This window comes from Phascolarctos cinereus, unplaced genomic scaffold (genome assembly GCF_003287225.1).
Source record: "Phascolarctos cinereus isolate Bilbo 61053 unplaced genomic scaffold, phaCin_HiC Scaffold_8;HRSCAF=390, whole genome shotgun sequence".
Taxonomy (NCBI): Eukaryota; Metazoa; Chordata; class Mammalia; order Diprotodontia; family Phascolarctidae; genus Phascolarctos; species Phascolarctos cinereus.
The window spans coordinates 60,742,450-60,764,045 of record NW_027556291.1 but is presented as its reverse complement, the minus strand read 5'-3'; the positions used below and the strand labels follow the sequence as shown (position 1 = coordinate 60,764,045).

Below are 21,596 nucleotides of genomic sequence, written 5' to 3'. Positions count from 1 at the left end.
CCAGAGCCTTGTGAGGATGGAAGGCAGTGTTGGTACATGTGCTCTCTTTATAGACTCTCTATATAGCTGGAGAGCTAGGGCAGGAACATTTGGGTCCTTAGAGACTGGCCTGAAATCACATGTGACATCAGCTCATCAGTTATATTCCAAGATGGCAGGAGATAAGACATACCTAGACAATGTATCCACCGTGGACTGACCATTCCTTGCCTGTGATAATTTTGACATTTAGTCTGATGTCTATGGTACAGATCAATCAATAAACATTTATTAAGCACCTACTATGTGTCAGGCACTGTGCTAAGGGCTAGGGATACAAGACGAGGCAAAAGACAGTCCCTGCCCTCAAAGAGTTTATAATCTAGTGGGGAAGACTACACGGAAACAACTCATATGAAACAAGCTCTATACAGGATAAATAGGAGATAATTAATAGAAGGAAGGCACTGGAATGAAGAGGGGTTGGGGAAAGCTCCCTGTAGAAGGTGGGGTTTTAGTTGGGACTTAAAGGAAGCGGAGGGGGGGGGGAGGTCAGATCAGAGGAGGGAGAGCATTCCAGGCATAGGGGACAGCCAAAGAAAATGCCTGGAGCCGACAGATGGAGTGCCATATTGGTGGAACAGCCAGGTTAGCCGTAGGTCTTTGCCTGAATTTCAGTCTTGATGACTCCAGGCCTGACGCCTGAGATCCCAGGTGGGACAGTTTTAGCCTAGTAAGTTGCTGGTCCTTATTTTCCTTTTGTCTGTAAGCTTTTTGCCAAAACACAAAGAATATTTTAAAGTTATATTTTACTGGACTCGGAGGGAGAAAACTTGGGTTCAGATCTTGGCTTTGCCCGCTACTTGGACTAAGTTTTAACTAAATTTAACTTAAAAAAAATTAAATTTAACCTCTCTGAGCCTCGATTTCTTCATCTACAAAATGGGGATGATGAAACAGCTGTATTACAAAACTCATAAGGTTATTGGAGAAATCAAATGAGATACTATAAGTAAAGTGCTTTGTGCCCCCAAAGTACTCTGTGTATGTAAACCATTATTGTTTTTTGAGAAAATAGTCACTTTTCCTTTAAATATTTCTTCAATACTTGAATGACTCCATGATCTAATTAAGGTAGGTACTTCTTCCACTGGTCTAGATTACAGCACATCTACACTTTCTCATCTCAAGCAATTCCCACCCATGTCCTCCTGACATAGAGTAGATACTCGTGTAGCCATTTGGCGGGCCAAGCTTTTGCTCCATGCCAGCCCACCTCCTTTTTGGGTCATCCGTTCATTGCTTTGGTTGGATCTTTTATGCTACTCTCCAACACGGTTCATTGTTCATAATATTCCTTTAAAGCATGTGCCTTCCAAATATTTTAAATTAGAATTCAATGAAAATTTCTTGAAATGTTTTTAATTTTAACTGCATTGCTAAATGCTAATTGCTGCTATTATCTTGGGGCCAACATTTTTTCTTGAGGAACATACTTCCAATTATATAATCTCAAATAAGTGGAAAAATAGGATTTGCACACATATATCTCTTGACCTAAATCTATTCTAGCCAAATCATCTATAAAGTAAATATATACATATGTATTGCCAGATGAGAAGATATATGGAAAAAGTGCTTCACCAACCTTAAAGCAATATATAAATGTTAGTTGTTATTATTACACATATGCGTTTAACTATGCACATGCACGTGGGAGGAGAAGGGAGGGTGTGTCCCAAAAGTCTTAATGCAGTTTTAAGCTATCAGAATTTACAACTGCATTAAGACTTTTGGGACATCCCATATCTATCCTTAATTTCCCACTGACTTCCATTTTGAAAAGGATGGTGGGATGGCATGTGCCATTTGGAAATGAAAGTCGGCGGGCAAAAGATGGTGTTCTGCCATATCTAAGAGGCTGCCATATGGAAAACAGTCCATTGCCTGGGGCCAGGAAGTCCTCTGCCCAGCCACCTGGCTCCAGTACCTGGGATAAGAAAGATCTCCCCTGCTTTGGGTAACTCCCAAAGGAAATAGTCTTGTTGCCTGACATTTTCTGAAAGGTTGACTCTTTAGGCCCTTTTAGGCTGAGTTTATTTTCAGTTCCGTAATCTGAAATCTCACCATATGGAAAGACCCATAAATAATTTTGCTTTATACCTAACGCAGCTGTTTTGTATAGCAGAGATATTGGTATAACCAAATACGTTTTCAAAATGATGCACATAACAATTTTCTTAATTGTCTGCTAGTGCCAGTTATGACAGGCTTTGAAGAGCTGCCCCTCAGCAGAACATCTCCTGAGACTCAGGGCCTGGGCTCATTGGTTGACTTTTGTCTTGGGCTGTAATGGATTTTGAATAACTTTTCTTCCTCTTTGCCTTGATTCAGGTGAATCCCATAAAAGACTAGAGGCTGAGAAGGACCCCATTAATAATCTGGAGACTGTTTACCAAGAAATGCTGGCCAAACCACACCCTGAAGAGGCTCAGCTTATGAGAGGTGAACCCTTTGCTTCCCCCTCACTGGACCCAGATGCATTAGTGGACACTAGTGTCACAGCTAAGAACCTGTCAGTACTTCAGGATCAGGGAAACCAGGCAGCACAGGCTGAGGGGCCTAGCCTTCATGTGGTGAAAGCTATTGAATCTGAGTCCCAGCAATGTCTTATGGGGCCCAAGAAGGTGACAGAACTAGTGGAGTTTGTCCCAGAAGATGAGATCCTGAGAAATCGTCTGTCAGAGGAGGACATCCGCAAAATTCCTATGTTTGCTTCATACAGTCCTGGAGAGCCGAACAAGGTATAGGCCAAAGCAAGCATGGCACACATAGGCTGCTTTCCTTTTTTCTCTACTGAAACAGGACTGTAGATTAGGCCTTGTAATGGGAAGGCAGAGTCATGAGATCATCATGGCAACTGGGTTTGCACTTCAGCTTGAGGAGTCAAAGACTCATCTATCTAAGAGGGCTCTAGCCTCCTGGCCAGGACCTCCTGGTCCTGGATGAATTCCCCCCTTGCGCATCCCCATGAATAGCCTTTGCAGACCGGCTGGCTGCCTTAGGCTGCCTGGTTCACCATTCATTCTTGCTCCTCACTCGGCCACCCTTGGCATTCTCAAGCCTAACCCTCTTGATGAGAATCACCATCTTACTCTGCCTTAGAAGCCCTGAGCTTAGGAAATAATAATGGCCAGTCTCCTGGGACAAGGGCAGCCACATGATAGGCAGTTAGCTTTAAAGTGCCAGGTGAATGAGTTACTTTGACTAGAAACCATCCCATCTAGTGGCCATTGGGATGGTTGTGGACATAGTCAATATTAACAGAGCCATGTGCTGCTCAGCTGCTTGGCTACTGGCTGGTGCTGCCCAATGGCCCTTATCTCTTCAGTGTGGCCTTAATGAAGCTTCCTGAGGAGAGTGAAGGATTGCTTCTTTAGGCAGCTTTGTTACTATCCAAGGTGGCTGATAACTTAGGCTGCTAGTAGTACCTGATAACGAGGCCATCAGCCAGTCAACCACCAAGCATTTATTAGAGCCTTCGATGTTCCAGGCACCTCACTAGGTGCTGGGGATGCAGAGACAAAAGCGAATGATCTCCTGCCCCCAAGGAGTTTACTCTTTATTAGAGGAAACAGCATGTGCACACATGAGTCCACACAAAATAAACGCAAGGTAGTTGGGGAGTGGGGAGGCATTAGTGCCTGGGCGGGGGGGGGGGGGCGGGGGGGAGGATCAGGGAAGACCTCGTGTAAGAGATGCTGTTTGAATTGTGCTTTGGAGGACAAAAGATTCCGAGAGGCCAAGTTGAGGATACTGTTACTAATCCATATTTATATTGGGCTTTAAGGTATATGCAATATCATAGATTTTCTTCACAGTAACCCTGTGAGGTGAAGGTAATACAAGTGTTATTTCCATTTTACAGATGAGGAAACTGAGGTTCACAGAATCACAGAATTTCAGAGTTGAAAGACACCTTAGATATGCCAGCCTGTACCTAAAAAGTGGTGTCTTTATCATGTCCAATAGGTGGTCATCTAGGCCTTGCTTAATTAAAGACATCCAGTGGGGGAAGGATTTCACTGCTTCGTAAGACAGCTCAGTCTACCTTTGGATAGCTCTTATCATTTAGAAATCTTTCCTAACGTTGGATCTAAATTTGTCCTTTTGCAACTTTTCCCCTTCATTCCTCATTCTGTCCTCTGGGGCCAAGCAGAATAAGGCTAATCCCTTTTCTGTCTGACAGGTCTTCAGATACTTAAAGCCATCATGGTCTTCCTAAGTCATCTGTTCTTCAGGATAAACATTCCCATTCAAATGATGTGAATTCATGGCCCTTTACTGTCCTGGTTGCTCTCCTCTGGATGCATTCCAGCTCATCGGTCAGTGTCCTTCCTAAAATGTGGTGCCCTCCAGATGTGGTCTGGGACAGAGCAGAGTACTCTAAGACTATCGCCTCCTTATTCCTGGCAGTTGTATGTCTCTTTGTTCAGCTTAAGGTTAAGGTAGCCTTTTGACCACCATATCACATAATTGTCTCTTTTTAAAGAGACCTGCTTTCTAGCCAGGTCTCCCTCATTTAGTACTTGTGAAGTTGATCTTTTGAACCCATGTAAGTATAAGACTTTTCATTTCTCCCTCTTAAATGTCTTCTATTGGCTCCCTGTTTGTTCTAGCTTTCCATACCTTGTTGGATCCTGAGTGTCACCTGGTGTTTGCTAGCCCTTCTAGCTTGGTGTCATCTGCACATTTGATAAGCATGCCATTTAGGCCTTTATCCATGGCATGGTTAAAAGGCACAAGGCCAACCACAGATTTCTGGGGCACTCCCTTAGAGATCTCTCTGAAAGTTAACATTAAACAAACATGAATGAGTAGAGAGAGCACTCTTTGGGTCCTGCCAATTCAACCAATTCCATGTCCATTTCATTGTATTATCATCTAGTCTCCATCTCTGCCAATGGTACGGTTTTGCATTAATAGCATATGACCTAAGTAGAATGGAAAGCTCTCACTGAGCCCGTCACCCCCAAATGTGCCTCAAGCCCCTAGAGCATGTGCTTTTTGGGGTCTAATTTCATAAATATGGACAACTCAGTGATTCTGGCAATCCTTGGGTATTCTAGGAGGAGCATTGGACATGAGGCGTATTAACACAACATCTTTTCAGTGACTTATTTCTAAAATATTTTTGCCGTTAATTCTTGCTTATGACTTGAAGGCTTTGTTTGGGACAGATCAAAGAAGTAAATCTCAATGTGGACCTTTCCTAGAGGGTAAGAACATTGGTCCAGCTTTATTCACTCCTCTTTCCTAAAAAAACAAAAACAAAAAAAAAAAACCCCAAGAGAATTATTTTAACTTAATGATGTTTCACACTGAGTACTTGAAAGCTCGTTCCCCTCCAGAAATGACTTTAGTTAATTCACAGGATTACATTTTTCCTTTAAGAGATGACCACACTTAAATCATTTCAGACAAGTGACTCCTGGTTTCAGCAGGGAACTAGCTGGCTTAGTGCATAGAGCGCTTGACCTTGGGAGTGAGGAAGGCCTGAGTTTGAATCCTGCCTTGGACACTTACTGTGTGATCTTGGGCCAGTCACTTAACCTCTCAGTTTCCTTATCTTTAAAATGGGGGTAGCAATAGCACCTACCTCACAGGGTCGTTGTGAGGATCAAATGAGGTAATGTTTGTAAAGGGCTTACTTGCTGTTGTCATTATTCTTAAAGACGTACAGATTGAGAGAGTACAACCTGCCACAGCATGAAGCAATACTTGCTTTCAGGAAGGTCTTTGTTCTGCAGCGTGTTGAATTTTTTGTTTATGTGAAAAATAGAGAGCCACCATCATCTATATGAGAATCCTTCATTATGCTGGAAATCAATTTTTTAGTTACCCCAAAGCCTTCAGTTCATTTCAGCAAACATGTACTGATTATCGACTGTGCTCAGAGCATTGTGCTAAGCTCTGGGAATGCAAAGCAAAACACATAGTTGTTTGCCCTTAAGGAACTTATTTTGTCCTTAGGGAGATAGAACATATATACAGATGAGGAAATGGCCATTAACAGAGTATCCATGGGGCGGGAGTAGGGAGCAGCTGAAGGCTTACTTTCTGTGGAAGGTGGAGGGTGGCGCCTACATTGAACCTCGAAAGGGATGGAGGGATCCTAAGAAGCAGAGATGAGGAAGGAGTGTATTCCCTGTGCAAAGGTATGAATTAAGTTCAATTCAATAAGCATTTTTTTGCGGGGGGGGCGGCTAGGCAATAGGGTTAAGTGACTTGCCCAGGGTCACATAGCTAGTAAGTGTCAAGTGTCTGAGGTCAGATTTGAACTCAGGTCCTCCTGACTCCAAGGCTGGGACTCTATCCACTGCACCACCTAGCTGCCCCACAATAAGCATTTCTTAATTGCCTACATTGTGTCAGGCTCCATGCCAAGCACTGGGAATGCAAAGACAAAAATGAAATGCTCCCTGCCCTCTGAGAGCTTACAGTTTATTGGGTGACAACAATACATACCTAGATGAGCAAATACAAAATATCTAGAGTGATTTGGGGGAGGTTGGGGAGAGCATTAACAAGCAAAGGTTGAAGGACAGGTCTCATGCAGAAAGTGGTACTTGAGCTGAGTTTCCCATACAAAGGAAGAGAGTATGCCAGGCATGAGGGACATTTATGGGCACTAGGAATAATGTGGAATCAGTGTAGAAATATGGGGCAGAGCTAGGTTGTTAAGGGCATTTTAAATGCTCCAGTGAAGAACTTGTATTTTATCCTACAGGCAAAAGGAAGAAGCCATTCTTGGTGAGGGGAGTGACCTGGTCAGGCATGTACTTTAGATACTTTTAGGTACTTTAGAGTAGCATCTTACACAGGCTACAGTTTTCAAGGCCATGTGTATAGAGCAAAAACTCTGGTCCGAATAATGTTTTAAAGTCCCCTAAGTCATCCATAAAGTACAATAGAGGATCTTTACATAGTTGGAGCTGCAAAAGGGCTAGGTTGGTCGGTCTCTCACTCTCTCTCTCTCTCTCTCTTTGCTTTTTGGTGAGGCAGTCGGGGTTAAGTGACTTGCCCAGGGTCACACAGCTAGTAAGTGTCAAGTGTCTGAGGCCAGATTTGAGCTCAGGTGCCCCTGACTCCAAGGCCGGGGCTGTATCCACTGCATTATCTAGTTGCCCCCCAGGTCTGTTTCTTCAAAGGCAATCTGTATCAGTGTGTGGTTACCCTGAAAAGGCTTTATCATGGGTTGGAATTTTCCCTGCATCCAGCTAATCTGGTGATGAGGAGTATAGCAATAACTCAAATAGAAGAAAACAAAAACAGGTAAAGACTTAGCTTGTAGGAAAAGTAAGGATTAGGGAACAATGCTCTTAAAAACACTTTGTGTAAGTGTGATTATATTAAATCACACGACCCTGATTCTGTGTCTTCCTGTAGTAAGAGAGGACACATTGAAGTTAAAGAAGGCACAGCAGGGGCCTTCTAGTTCACCAGGGAGGCTGAGGGGGGCTGTCCCCTTCATCCTCACCAGCCTATGCAGAATGAAGAGCCTGTGGGGCTGATGAGGAGACTCTAGAGTTGTTCTTGTGCTCCTCACAGCAACTGAGGCCAATGGGAGAAAGAGCAGATTCCTATCTCTCATCTCATGCTCGCTGCAAAGGAAGTAGAGGTGGGGGTAGTGGTGAAGAATAGCCTCATCAAATGGAATAAGGAAAGGAATTGCTTGTGTTATTTAATTGATTTTTTTTTTCCTTTTGATTTTGCCGAAGTTAGATGTGTATATGTTGAGACTCCCCTTAATAAAAGGATTTGTTCTGTGAAGTTTGGATTCAGAGGGCTGCACTTGAGGACCTAGCAGGCCACATGTGGCCTTGAGGTGGCAGGTTCCAGTGAAAAATAAGGAAGTTTGGAAGAGGGAGAGGTGGCTTTAGAGGAGAAAGATAATGAAATTTGTTTGGGACACGTTAAGTTTGATCTGCCTTTGGGATAGATAGCCAGTTGGGGATATCAGGCAAGCGGTGATGATATGGGTCTGGAACTCAGAAGAGAGATGGCATTCTGGATGTGTAGGTTTCGATGTTGTAGACCCTTAGCCCCTCCATTAGACTATGAGCTCTTCGAGGGCAGATTCTGTTTTTGCCATTTTTTAAAAAAAATCCCCATAGCTTAACACAGTGTCTGACACATAGTAAGTGCGTGCTTAATAAATGCTTATTGACTTAGCTTGGGAGTCATCTGCATAGAGGTGATAATTAAACTCCATGGGAGCTGATGTATATGGTCACCAAGAGAGAAGAGAAGAGAACAAAGAATAGGACCAAACCCTGGGCTATGCTAGGATTAGGGATTGGGAATTCTATGAAGATCAAAAGAATTAGATAAGGTAGGAGGAGAAATAGGAGAGAGCAGTGTCATGAAAACTGAGAGAAGACAGGAAGGAGATGGCAAGTCGTTTTGGGAGAAGTTAGCAGGCTAGTTTGGCAGGAAATGTAGTTTAAGCCTGTAATTGTTGGTAGGAGCCAGACTGGGAAGGGCTTTAAAATGGCAGCTTATATTTTATGCTAGGGGTAATAATGAACAACCAAAGATGTTAGAGCAGAGGAATGGGATGGATAGACCTGTGACTTAGAAATAGAAATTTCCAGAGGGGTGAATACTTTGTAGAGGGGAGAAACTGGAGGCAGAGACACCAATAAGGAGGCTTTGCAATTGTCCAGGTGAGGACTGATAAGGGCATGTGCCAGAGTAGTGATTGTGGAAGTGAAGAAAAGAGAGAAGACCTGAGAGATGTTGTAAAGGAAGAATCAGCAAGACTTGGCAACTGGTCAGGATCCAAGGTAGTGAGCCTGGATGCCCTCAACTAAAATGAGAGAAATTGGAGGAGGAATGAGCTTAGGGGAGACATCTGAATTCCATTTTGAACTTGTTAAGTTTGAAATATCCATTAGACATCCAGGTAGAGATGTCTAACAGGCAAGTGGTAATGATGGGAGTTCAGGAGAGAGGTAAGGGATGGATATATAGATTTGGTAGTCCTCTGCATAGAGATAGTACTTGAACCCATGGGAGTTGATGAGATGACCCAGAGAGGAGAGAGGAGGATACAGGGGACAGAGCTAAAGTATATAGCCATGCTTAAGGGGACAGGCTATAAATGACGATCCAGTAAAGGGGCAGCTAGGTGTCCCAGTGGATAGAGTACCAGGCCTGGAGTCAGGAATACTAATCTTTATGAGTTCAAATCTGGCCTCAGACATCATTAGCTATGTGACTCTGGACAAGTCATTTTACCCTTTTGCCTCAGTTTCCTCATCTGTAAAATGGGCTGGAGAAGGAAATGGCAAACCACTCTAGTATCTCTGCCAAAAAAAACCCAGATGGAGTTACAAAGAGTCAGAAACAACTGAAAAACGACTCAACAAGAAAAGGAATAGTCAAGACAGGAAGAGAGTATCCAGAAAGAAGATGTGAGAGTCAGAAACTACAGAGAGTTACAATGATGACCAAGAAATGGCCATTTGATTTTGAAGTTGAGATCTTTGGTAACCTTGGACAGGGCAGTTTCAATAGAATGATGGGGTCAGAAGCCCAGTTCCAAGGATTTTAGAAGTGAATAGGTGTTGAGGAAGTGAGGTCATAGGTGATTATCATAGATAGTCATAGATGCTTAATCATTTCCAGGAGTTTGTCTGTGGAAGGGAAAAGAAATGCAGGACAGTTTTAAGGGAATGACATGATCTCTAAGGATCAAGGAGACCTGTAGGCCACAGAGGAGAATCTGGAGATGAAAGAGGGAACGGTCAAGGAGGCATCTCTAGTAGATGGGAGGGAATGAGCTCAAGAATGCAAGTAAGAGGGGGTAAGCTTGCTAAGGAGAAGGGGCCACCTCTTCCTTCAAGACTAAAGCAAAGGAAGAGGAAATGAGGGATTTCCGTGGTGTGGAAAAGGAAAGAGGAGGTGCTTTAGGCTGCAATGCTTCTTAAACTGTGGGTCAAGACCCCATAGGGGGTCGCAACCCACAGTTTAAGAAGCTCTGAAGGGGTGGAGAGTGGGAAAAGTTTAAGAAGCCCTGCTTTAGGGTTCTTGAGGAGATTAGAAACAATCATTCCATAGGTTGGGCCAAATAAGTGGACTGTAGCACAGCTGTGAGGGTCCAGTTGAGATCAGATAACATATGTTTGTAATGGCCTCAGTCGGCATGGTTAAATGACAACTTTTCTTTTTCTTTATAGCTGTCTTATTGCTCTTTTATTAACATCTTTTAAAAATATCACTTCCCAGCAGAACCATCTCTTGTAACTCAAGTACAGTCAAGCAAACAAATCAGCTCATTGGTCATGTCTGGAAATGTATGCCTGTAGTTCACCACCTCTGTCAAGCAAGACATGGGAGGCATACTTCACCATCAGCTCTCCCTTTACGACCTGTCATGTTATGTGACTCTCTCCAGCTACCCCCCAAGTAAGAATGGAGAAGGAACGGTCTCGGTTTCCCAGCCTTTTTGTAGCTGCTGCTCCCTTTTCTATAAGGCTCTGCCCATCAAGTTGAGCCTAGAACACTAGGAAAAGTCTGGCTAGTGCTAACTATAATGAATAAGTTACCTTGTACTTCCTTCATGTAATATTCCTATTGAACCTGAATTTGATTTAGGTACTGTATTTGAAGAACCTCAGTCCTCGGGTGACTGAGAAGGAACTTGTCTCCTTGTTTGCCCGGTTCCAGGAGAAAAAAGGACCCCCGATTCAATTCCGAGTGTTGACTGGCCGCATGAAGGGCCAGGCCTTCATCACCTTCCCCAGTAAGTAGCTTCACTAAGTTATCACTAAGATAACCACTAAATTATAGCATTTTTTTTGTTACCAAAAGCTACCTCCCACCTCTTCTAAGGCAGAAGAACAATTTACTTGGAAAACCAATAGACTTTACGAGGACAAAACTCATATTAAACAGATCTTACAAATATTTACATTTGAATACTTGAATTTCCACATATAAAATGGCCACAACCACTACCCAGTTATATCCTCTCTTAAGTCTCCTGTACCTTCCCTTTCTGGCCATTCATTCCCACATTGCCATTTAGATTTTCCCTCTGATGTAGTTGGCCCATGCCTGCGCATCTTCTTTTGCTCCATTTACCTCCTAGCTCTCCCCAGATCTCTTTGAACAGTTTATGCAGCTATTCCCCCACTGTTCAACATTTTGATTAATCCCAATTTTTGGCAGCAACAATGCTGTTATTAAAAAAAAATCTTTGAACATACAGTTTTTTAAAACAAGAAAATTCAGTCCAGGTATATTTTCGATATGGGTAAAAGGGTATGATTATTTTAGTAATTTTTGCAATTCACTGCTAGATTGCTCTCCCAAAAGATCTCACCATTCTACAAAACCACCAGCTAGACATGAGTGTATTTTGTTTCTCCATGTCCCTGCCAGCACTGACTTACATGGCTTCTTTTGAACTTTTTGCCGTTTTGATGAGTATGAAGTGATGCCTCAAAGTTCTTTTAACTTTCAAGTGATCTTTTTCAAAAATAATTTTGTTTCCCCTAATTATAAATTGTTTGTATTTATTCTTTGTTTTTCTTTTCTTTTTCAACTTATTATTTTTAATGTTCATTTAAAAATTATTTTTGATTTCTTAATTCCCTCCCTTCAGCCTCTCCCCCACTCATTGAGAAGGCAAACAGTATGATATCAATTATACATGTGAATCAGTTCATAGTCTTTGAATAGTCATTCACTGGGGATTAGTTTTTTGTTCTGGGTTATTTTTATCAGGTCTTAGTAAATTTTAGAGGTTTACTTTGTCGTCCTGGGCAAGTCACTTAATCTCTTGATGCCCCAGGCAAGTCTTAGATTTGTTTATCATAGAGCAGGTGCTGACTTGCATGGGTAGAGGGACTTTCCTCACCTGGAAGTTCCCTATACCTAATGAAATCACAGGTCCAATAGTACCTATCCCCCCCCTATATTTGCCATATTTTCTTTTGCTTTGTAGAAATGTTTTACAGTCAGTTGCATCTACCTTGTTCTAAATAATTTCCTCTATTCAGTTAGTAGATAAAAACATACTTCTCCATCACAATTAAGGTTAATATATTACTCATTTTTCTTCCATCTTTTCATAGTTTTAAGTGGCTGTAATTCAGTGTTGTAGAGTGTGAGGTGTGGATATAATTTTGTTATTTTCCACATTGCCCTTCTTGTTTTTGTACATCACTGTCACTTGTAATAAAATAGCTCATATGTTGACTGACAATATATGCAGCATTCTGACCAGTCCACCCACTTCTCTAGTAGAAAAGAGAGAAATATGGTTCATCGGGAATCAAGATTGGTCATTACATTAATCTATTGATGTTGTTTTCCTTTATATTATTATGATCATTGTATATCTTGCTCTTAGTTAACATTGTCTTCACATTATATCAGTTCATATAAGTTCCTTCTAGTTTCTCTGAATTCTTCCTATACATCATTTCCAATTGTTCAATAATATTCCATTATATTTATATGTCACAATTTGTTCAGCCATTTCCCAGTTGATTGACACCCACTGTGTTTCCAGTTTTTTGCCACTACAAAAAGTACTACTATGAGTATTTTGGTATATATGAAACTTTCCCCTCTCTCTTTGTTCTCTTTCAGAAGTATATGCTAATAATGGCACTTGGGTCAAAGGGTATAAACAGTTTAATCACTTTTCTCAGATAATTCCAAACTATTTTCCAGAATAGAGATACACCCATTTCTGACCATTTTCCCTTACTACATTAAATAATGAATCTTTTCCAGAGTTCTTATTTTGTATGTGTGTATGTATATATGTGATATATATCACTAATTTTTTATACATATTTGGATTAATATCTGGAATCTGCATTCTGTCCCACTGATTTATTTTTTGCCTGTTTTGGGATGATTTTGATGATAACCACTTTATAATGTTTTGTAATCTGGATGTACAACTCTATCTTCAGCATGTATTTTTTTCCACAGTGTCCTTTGATATTGTAGCTTGCTTTTCCTTATTAATTTTGTTATTATTTTATCTAATTCTATAAAGAAAAATTTTGATACCTTCATCTTCATGGGTATTACATTAAATTTGTAAATTAATTTTGGCAGTATTGACGTTTTTACTGGTAATCCAGCCCACCTGTAAACATGGAACATCCCTCCTACTATTTAGGTCTTCCTTTGTTTTTCAGTACAGTCTTATTGCCTTTATAAAGGTCATGTGTATGTCTAGATTAGTTAATTCCCAAGCCCTTAATTTTTGTTGTAAATTGGGTTTTTTTAATGATGTTTTCTTGATTTTTTTATTTTTAGTACATAAGGATACAAATTATCTTTGTGGGTCTATCTTGTATCCAGCTGACTTGTGTAACTCATTTATTGGTTCATTTACTTTTTGTTTGGATGGTTGGTGTTTCTAGATACTGTATCACATCATTGGCAAATAACAATATTTTGATCTCTTCATTGCAACATTAATTCGCTAATATCTTTTCCTATCTTACTGCAGTTACTATACCAAATAGAAATAGTGAAAGTGAGCACTGTTGTTTTGTACCTGCTTTTAATGGAAATATTTCAAATATTTCTCAGTTACTAAAAGAAGTAGCAAGCATTATGTGCATCAGCTTCCTCTTTTTTATTTTGTTGAGGAAAATAAATTTTCTATTCCTATTTTTAATTTTTTAAAAATTGTGATCAAGTTTTGGGATGTTCTCAAAAGGCTTTTTTGGCATCTGGTGATAAGATTAGGGTTGTTGGGGTTTTTTTATAATTTTTGAATGTATTAGATCAATTCTTCAGTGGACGATCTGTGATCTCATCAATGTGATTGTACCCTGTTTTGATGCAGGTCACTAGTCACCTGCACCTTCTCGTTCTGGATGATTCTTGTCCATATTTTCCCATAACTGCACCAGAGAGGAGCCACTCTGTGGGCAGCCTTTTTCTAGATCTCTTTCTATTTTATTAGTGCCCTTGCAGCACTCCTGCTATCCATTTGGTTTTGGACCAGCCTTGATTATTTGGAATAAATCCTGCTCTGTCACAGTGCATCATTTATAATATTTTACTACATGATGTTTGCTGATGCATTAGTTAGTTTTTTGGTATCTGTACTCATTTGGGAAATTGGTCTATAATTTTTTTTTGTTTTGGTTTTCAAATCAGTACCATATTTGACTCATAGAAGGAATTGGGTAATCTTCCGTCTTTCTCTATATTTAGGAATAGTCTATGTAATAAAAGGATTATTCATTCTTTGAAGGTTCGTCTAAGAACCCTTCTGGACCAGATGCCTTTCTGCTGGGTAATTCATATTGCTTGCTTTGAGATTGGTCTTTTTAAGTTATGAATTTCCTGATATGTAAGCATTGGCAATTTATATTTTTGCAAATAATCTCCATTTCATTAAAGTTCTCTCGTTTGTTAGTAGTAATTGCACGAATTTTTGGTGATTTGTGTTTTCTCTCTCCTTTTTTAATTGTTTGCTAATGGTTTGTCAGTTTTGTTTTTGGTTTTTTGGTTTTTTTTTTGGTCTTAAAAAACAGCTCTTGGTTTTATTAATATCCATGTGATCTTGGGCAAGTCACTTAACTTCTCTTGACCTCAATTTCCTCATTTGTCAAATGAAGGGGTTAGATTAGATGACCTCCAAGATCCTTTCCAGCTCTAAATCTATGTTCTTAGCGCTTTTTAAAATTTTCCATTCTATGTATTTCTGCTGAATAGTTTATTTCTAATGTCATTTAGCTCTGGGTTCTTGATTCGTCCTCTAAGACATGAATCAACACTCATTGGTCTTTAGAAGAAGCGAACAGTAAAGTTTATTTTGACCCTTCTTTTATTTCTCTTTCTGTGCTTCCCTCCTCTTCCCTTCCCTTCTTTGGGTTATCCCACAATATATTGTGCCTCTCCTTACATATACCCCGTCACCACCATGACTTCTGTCTATCTGGCTCATTCCTCACTGCTTACAAACATTGAAGCATCACTTGAGCCTACTGGTCCCTCTGTGTCCTCTCATTCACTTTTTAACCCCTTACTATCTGGTCTGCAATCCCAACACTTAACAGAAACTCCTCTTTTAAAAGTTACCTAGTGATCTCTTAATTGCCAAATCTGATGGTCTTTTCTCAATCCTTATCCTTCTTGGCCCAGAGCTCAGCAATATTTGATACTTTTGATTACCCTGTCTTGGTAGACATACTTTGTCTTCTCTAGGTTTTTATGATGTCACTTTCATTTCATCTCCTACTTGTCTGACCATTTTTTCTCAGGCTTCTTTGCTGGATCATCATCTATAAGCCTGTATACTCTCTTCTCTCTAATTTTCTCTCTTGGTGATCTCATTGACTTCTCTGGGTTTAATTATCATCTCTATGCAGGTGACTTCCAGACCCAGCTGATCCAGCTCACCAGTTATCTATTGGACATGTTTGTCTTTTAGGCATCTTAAGCTCATTATCTTTTCCTCAAAACCCAGCCCTCTTTTGAATTTTACTATTTCTGTCAAGGGCACCACCATCCTGGTCACCCAGATGTGGAGCCTCATTGTAACCCTTGATTTCTCACTCCCATTCAACCCTGAATTCAGTCAGTTGCAAAGTGTTGCTAATTCTGCCTCCACAGTATCTCTCTCAGCTTTTCCCTTTCTCTTTGCTGGTAACTCTCTGCTCTTGCCTGCACTATTGTGTATTGTAAGAGCCTGCTAATTGATCTTCCTGCCTCAGGTCTCTACTCTCTCCATTCCATACTCCACGCAGCTGCCAAAGTGATCTTCCTGAAGTATAGGTCTGATCACATCATTCCTCTCTGCTTCGTAAGCTTCAGTGGCACTCTCACCTCTAGGATCAAATGCAAATTCTTTTGGTCAGTATTGAAAGCCTTTCACAATCTGGCTTTAATATACCTTTTCAGCCTATGCCTCTTGGAATCCCTAGTGTCCTTCCAGGCTCAACCTAAATGCTACTTCCTTCAGGAAGCCTCCTCATCTCCCTCACTGCTAGAGCCTCTCCACTCCCCCCCTCCCCATGCCCTTGTATTCATTTGGTATGTATTTAATATATATTTAGATGTGTACTACATGGTGTTTCAATAGAATGTAAGCTCCTTGATGGTAGGGACTATTATTTGTTTTGTTTTTTGTTTCAGTATCCCTAGTGCTTAGCTTAATAAGTGCTTGATGGATTGATTGCTGTGTCTTTTGTTTTGCTGATTTTGGGGGGCATAAATTGATGAAAGTCTATGGTTCTAAAGTTCAGGTTAGCTGGGGAAGAAATGAACACACAAAGAGCAAGGTATTTATGGGCGACGAGGGAATGGAAGGCAGTTAAGAAGCTAGGAATGTAATTGTGATGGTTGACGAAGTTTCCAGCTTCCAAGGTCTCTGTCATCCCTTCAAACCTTCTTTGGTTTGAGGAATACTCCTTTAGGAAATGCAGATGCATGTCGGATACATTTTTTTTTGTTTTGTTGCATTTTCTTAAGTAACCAATTTCTATACAGAATTAGTTCTGTCTTAGCTTTCTCCTTTAGTGAACCGTCCACATCTGTTTCTTCTTCTTTTGTATGCTCGAATGCATCTGTGATCTCATCGATGTGGATATTCCCTCCAACAGTACAGATTGCAACCCACCTATGCCTGCCTGTCCATGTCTTCCCAGAAGTTCATCGCAGGAGGTCCATCCACTGTGTGCTGGGAGCCTTCCTCAATTTCTCTTGACATTGCGAAGATGCTAATGGAACACAGGGGCTCATCGCTTTTCCTTTCACCACATGATGGGCCCATCTTTTCCTCTGGTGCCTTTCTTTGACTCCTTTTGTACTGACAGAAAAATCAGAGAGGACCTCAAGCTTCCAATTACGTTGAGATGCTGGCAAACTTCATTATCAGAAGGGGCCAGCTAGCCTTGAGGCCTGACATTCAACCCTAATAGAAAATCCCCCAATCCAGTTCAGTCCATGGAATCAAGTTGTCAAGCCCTTGGTAAATTCATTTTTGTTTTCTCTTTTAGATATGGAGATGGCCCAGCAGGCATTGTTGCTGGTGAATGGATACAACCTACTGGGGAAAACACTGGTGATAGAGTTTGGAAAGAACAAAACGCAGATGTCAGGGCTTCAATCAGCCTCTCCTATCCCATGTGCAACAGATAGCATGACAGAACGGGATGGGAGCTAAAAGAGAAATGGACCAGGCCCCTTACGTGTTCTCGCTTGTATTTGCAACTCACTTCTAGGGTCTGTATATAAAGAACCATCTCATAGGAGAGAGTGATTAGTAAGCACCTAAGACAGTCCTTTTCAAGTGTTCATTATGGGTAACTTTTGGAAACATTTCCCTCAATGAGAGACCATATGGGATAGAGGAGATACTGAGAATAAAGATTGCCTTCCCTCTCCCCCCTCCCTAGGGTAAGATAGAATTCTTATCAAGTTGTCTCCGTTTGGTCTTCCTGTATTTCCCGCTACCTTACAGAGGCTGACAAAACTTCCTAGCCCGTCTCCTATTAACCACAAGGCAAGGACATCAGTCTCACTACACCCAACCTCCTCTAATCCTTCCCCCTTCCCCCCAACCAGTCATCTAGGATTGCAGGAGAGTAGCCAGCGTATTTAATTTGTATATCTTGTCTTCCCAGCTAAACCATATGCTCCTGGAGGGCAGGGGCCTTGTCTTCTGTTTCTTTGTCTTTCCCCTTTAGTGTCTAGCACAGTGCCCTGTACATAGTAGATGGGTAATAAACATTTGTGGGTGATTGAATTGATTCCATAAAACATAAGAGGCCATTAGAGCGACACCCTGGAAACCTTTTCCCTTTGCAGGCCTATGCTTTTTGGGACCCTGTTCCCCAAAAGTTTCTTTCTCCTTCAGCTTTGCCCCGTGGCCTGGCTTCCTCTATAAGTTTGCCAAGCCTGCTTGCAGGGAACTGACTGGAGGTACAGATAGCTGGGGGCAGACTTTCAACTTCTTTGATATTCTGCTGGCCTAGACACAGCTCTGCCAGCTGCTGTCTGTCTGTCCTTCCAGACTAGAATAACTCCTTAACATAGGGCAGGCCTTCTTCCAGTCTGCATTCAGACAGGTTGCCTCATTTGTTCCCAGCAAACCTTTGCTTATGATACATTCCACATCAGGGCCCGGACTAGCAGTTCTGGTGTCCATGGTCAGATTGGATCCCTTAGTCCCTTGGCCAGGCCAAGATCAGCTCTCCTCAAAGCAAAAGCAGATTCCAAACCAGCCCTTGGGGACTAAGGGAAGGGCAAGAGTAGTGTTGGTGACCATGGCCAGTCCAGAGAGCTCTAGCAGAACAAGCAGCAGATGGTCCTGCCCTGAGTCTTGCAGTTAGCTTATTGTGGGACCTGTCTTTCCCTGAGATATCCCACTTGCTCTGTCCTCCCTCTAGAACACTTGTCCACCTAGGTGAACTAGCTATTCTTCCAGGACCAAACAGTCCCCGGTGCCCCAACATATCCCGCTCCCCCCCAGACAACCCTAATCCAAGGATCTCTTCCTCTCTCAGTGTCCTGGGAACAGGTAATCAGGAGCCAAAATGCAAAGCCCCCTGGGGAAGGTGGGAAAAGGAAATTTGTGGCCAAGAGAATGTGGGAAACAAAGTTTTCACTGATGATGGGCACAGATGAGACTCATCAAACCATGGCTGTATGTGTACCATATTGTGATGTACCAACGCAACTGTACTGTGGCATGGGCAGATACCTGTTTGTGTATTAGGCTTGGTACATTATGTGAATGTGTGTCCATGAGTGTTTGTATATCTGTGGAGAGGTGTTAGGGGGTGTGTATTTTGTTTCGTTCCCCAACTGGGATGCAAGGGCCCCTGTTTGCTTTTCTCCTGGAAGCATCTGTAATTTAGCAGGTGCTGTTCCGTGTTCAGGGGGACCCTTCCTGGAGGGGTGCTTTCTCGTGTTTCCCCATTTTTTCTGTTCAAAGAGCAGCCCTTAGCTAGTTACTCCTCTCTTCCCTCTTCCACTGTCTCAGCAATGTCCTGTGTGTCACAGATATTAGAACATATTAGAGAAATAGGGTTATGTAGAGAAACAGTTTGCTTGAAACTCAGTTACAACACGGATATGGTTTAAATGATCACTAGCTAGGTCCAACAATCAGAAGGACCCCATCACAGCGAGCAAGAGACTGTTCTTACGTTTGTGTTGGGTTTCTGTTCTCTGACAGACTTAAGGAGATGTGACTAGGCAGTGGTTCATGTGAAAAAGATCTTGGACGGGTGACCGATGGTGACTTCAGAGGCCTGACACGGAAGCACACCTCCAACCTCTCTGCAGGGAGGTGGTGGCCTCCAGGTGTGGAATGAGGCATACACTTGCAGACGTGGCCAATATGTTGATTTGTTTTTCTTGACTGTACTTATTTGTTACAAGGGAAGGTTCCATTGGGGGGGCGTGGGTGGGGGGAGTTATTGAGAAGTGACGATGATGTTAAAAAAATAAAATAAAGAGCTTCAATAAAGCATTTAAAAAGGAAAAAAAAAACCTGATCTTGATGTTTTAGTGAGCCACAAGCTCAGCGTGAGCTGTGTGTGACATGGCCACCCAAAATGTGACTATTATCTTGGGCTCCTTTGAGGGAGATGAATGGGAGGGAAATGAACAGCCTTTTGTACTGTGCCCCAGTGAGACCATATCCAAAGCATCGTGTCCGGTTTCGGGTGCCCCCCTTCAAGAAGGACAGGGGCAAAATGGAGGGAGGCCAGTAGACAGCCAAGACTGAGAACACTCAGGCCATGTTGTACAAGGCTGAACTGAAGAAAGAAAGTGGGGATGTCGGCTTTGGAGAAGATAAGTCTTAGGAGGGAGGGGTATGATAGCTGTGTGTTTGAAGGAAGAGAGAGCGGAGTCTCCTCTTCCTTGAGCCCAGACAGCAGGGCTGGGATGGACAGATGGATGGATAGACAGATAGACGGAAGCAGCAGAAAAGCAGATTTCAGCTTACCATAATAAGGGAAGTGGAGTGAGATTAAAAGATTAGTTAAAAACCACCACTTTAAAAACCTCTTGAGTGTATGTCATCAGGGATGACTTAGAAGTATCATGTTGTAGCGGCTGGAGACCTAGCCTCCTGGCTTCAAACCCTGCATCTGACACTGGATGAATCCAGTTAAGTCACTTAAGAGGGCTTCTTGACCTGGGGTCTGTGAACTTGTTGAATATTTTGATGACTATATTTCAATGTAGTTGGGGTCCTTTGTGATCCTAGGTATTTTATGCATTTGCAAACATGATTCCGAGGAGTCCATGACACAGAAGAAGGTCAAGAACCCCAGTTCCTGGGCTGTAAGTTGCCAAGAAGGTGTTGGGCCTGCCTGCACTTGATAAAGTTTCCTTGTGCGGAAGTTCCCTATGCTAATGAAATCCCTGGTGTAGTCTCTACCGCTAGAAGAACGGACTTCCTCCTAGCTATCCTAAGAGACAAAGAGCTGTGGAATAATGGAGTGAATATCTCCATACAGTACTAGTGGCCCTCACGCAGGGGCCAGGCCAGCGGGAGGCTGGGATGCTGAAGAGAGGATTCCCGATTCAGGAGATGCTTGAACTAGGTAGTATTTGAGATCCCTTCCATGCATGGGGCCCAGAGTTTAGGTGACTTTCCAAATACCATGCAAATTAGTTAGGAGCAGAGGTAGAATTACAAGCTTGATTTTCTGATGTTGCATGGGTTTTAGAAACTCATGAAGGTGGTTCTTCTGACCCAGAAGATTGGTATTCGCGACTATGAATGTGCGACTGATACTATTGAACAAACCTAATGTATCCAGTCGGCAGGGTTTACACTATGGAGCCTGGGAGTTAACGTAAACAAATGACCACATGTGGAAGGAGTTTGGGCAATTTACTTGCTCAGCAATGGCTTGCATAGAAGAGGCATCCCTGCAGAATCTTGCTCGAGTCACTTAACTTCCCTAGAGGGGTAGTTTTACTACCTGAAAATGGGGCGTGGGTGTTGGACATCCTGACCTCTAACACTACGGTGCCCCTCCGGAATGGGGGATGGGGGGAGGTTACTCCCCAATTAGTACTCTTTGCGTTGTAGCCCTCCTCCAGGCCCCCGTCACTCATTTTTGGGTGAGAAACTGAGGTTCGGCGAGATGGGTAGTGGTGGGGGAGGGGAGGGATTTGGAGCCAGGACTCACAGTATCACTTACCCCAGTTGGCTCCTCCCTTCCCTCTCTCCTTCCTTCCTTCCTCCCTCCTCCTTCCTTCCTCTCCTCCCTTCTTCCTTCCTTCCTCCCTCCCTTCCTTCTCTTCCTCCTTCCTCCCTCCCTCCCTCTGCCTTCCTTCCAGCCTTCTTTGCTCCCTTCGGGGCCCCGCAGCCCCCAGGCACACACGGGGTGGCTGGAAGCTGCCACTCTGCTGCGGGGCAGCGGGGACGTGTGGCCCGGACTGGCTCGGCCCGAGCCCAGCTCCTCCTTCCTGCCTTTCCCAGCTGGGAGCCAGAAGGAGGCAAGGCGAGGCCCCGCCCTCGGGCCCGCCCCGGCCCCGCCCCCGACGGCCTTGGCCTTGCCCCTGAGCGCGGTGGGGGGGGAGGGACGGTTTTCAGC

General features: G+C 42.6%; 1 protein-coding gene across 1 annotated transcript in view; it reads left to right on the top strand.

The window, feature by feature from the left end:
• Positions 1-19,463, top strand: part of RBM41 (RNA binding motif protein 41) — a 35,393-nt gene extending 15,930 nt beyond the window's left edge. The window contains exons 5-7 of the mRNA XM_020967238.2: positions 2,374-2,783; positions 10,642-10,789; positions 17,031-19,463. Coding sequence (XP_020822897.1) covers positions 2,374-2,783; positions 10,642-10,789; positions 17,031-17,197 — 725 coding nt within the window. The 3' untranslated portion in view covers positions 17,198-19,463. The remainder of the gene's footprint in view (positions 1-2,373; positions 2,784-10,641; positions 10,790-17,030) is intronic.
• The last annotated feature ends 2,133 nt before the right edge of the window (positions 19,464-21,596 follow it).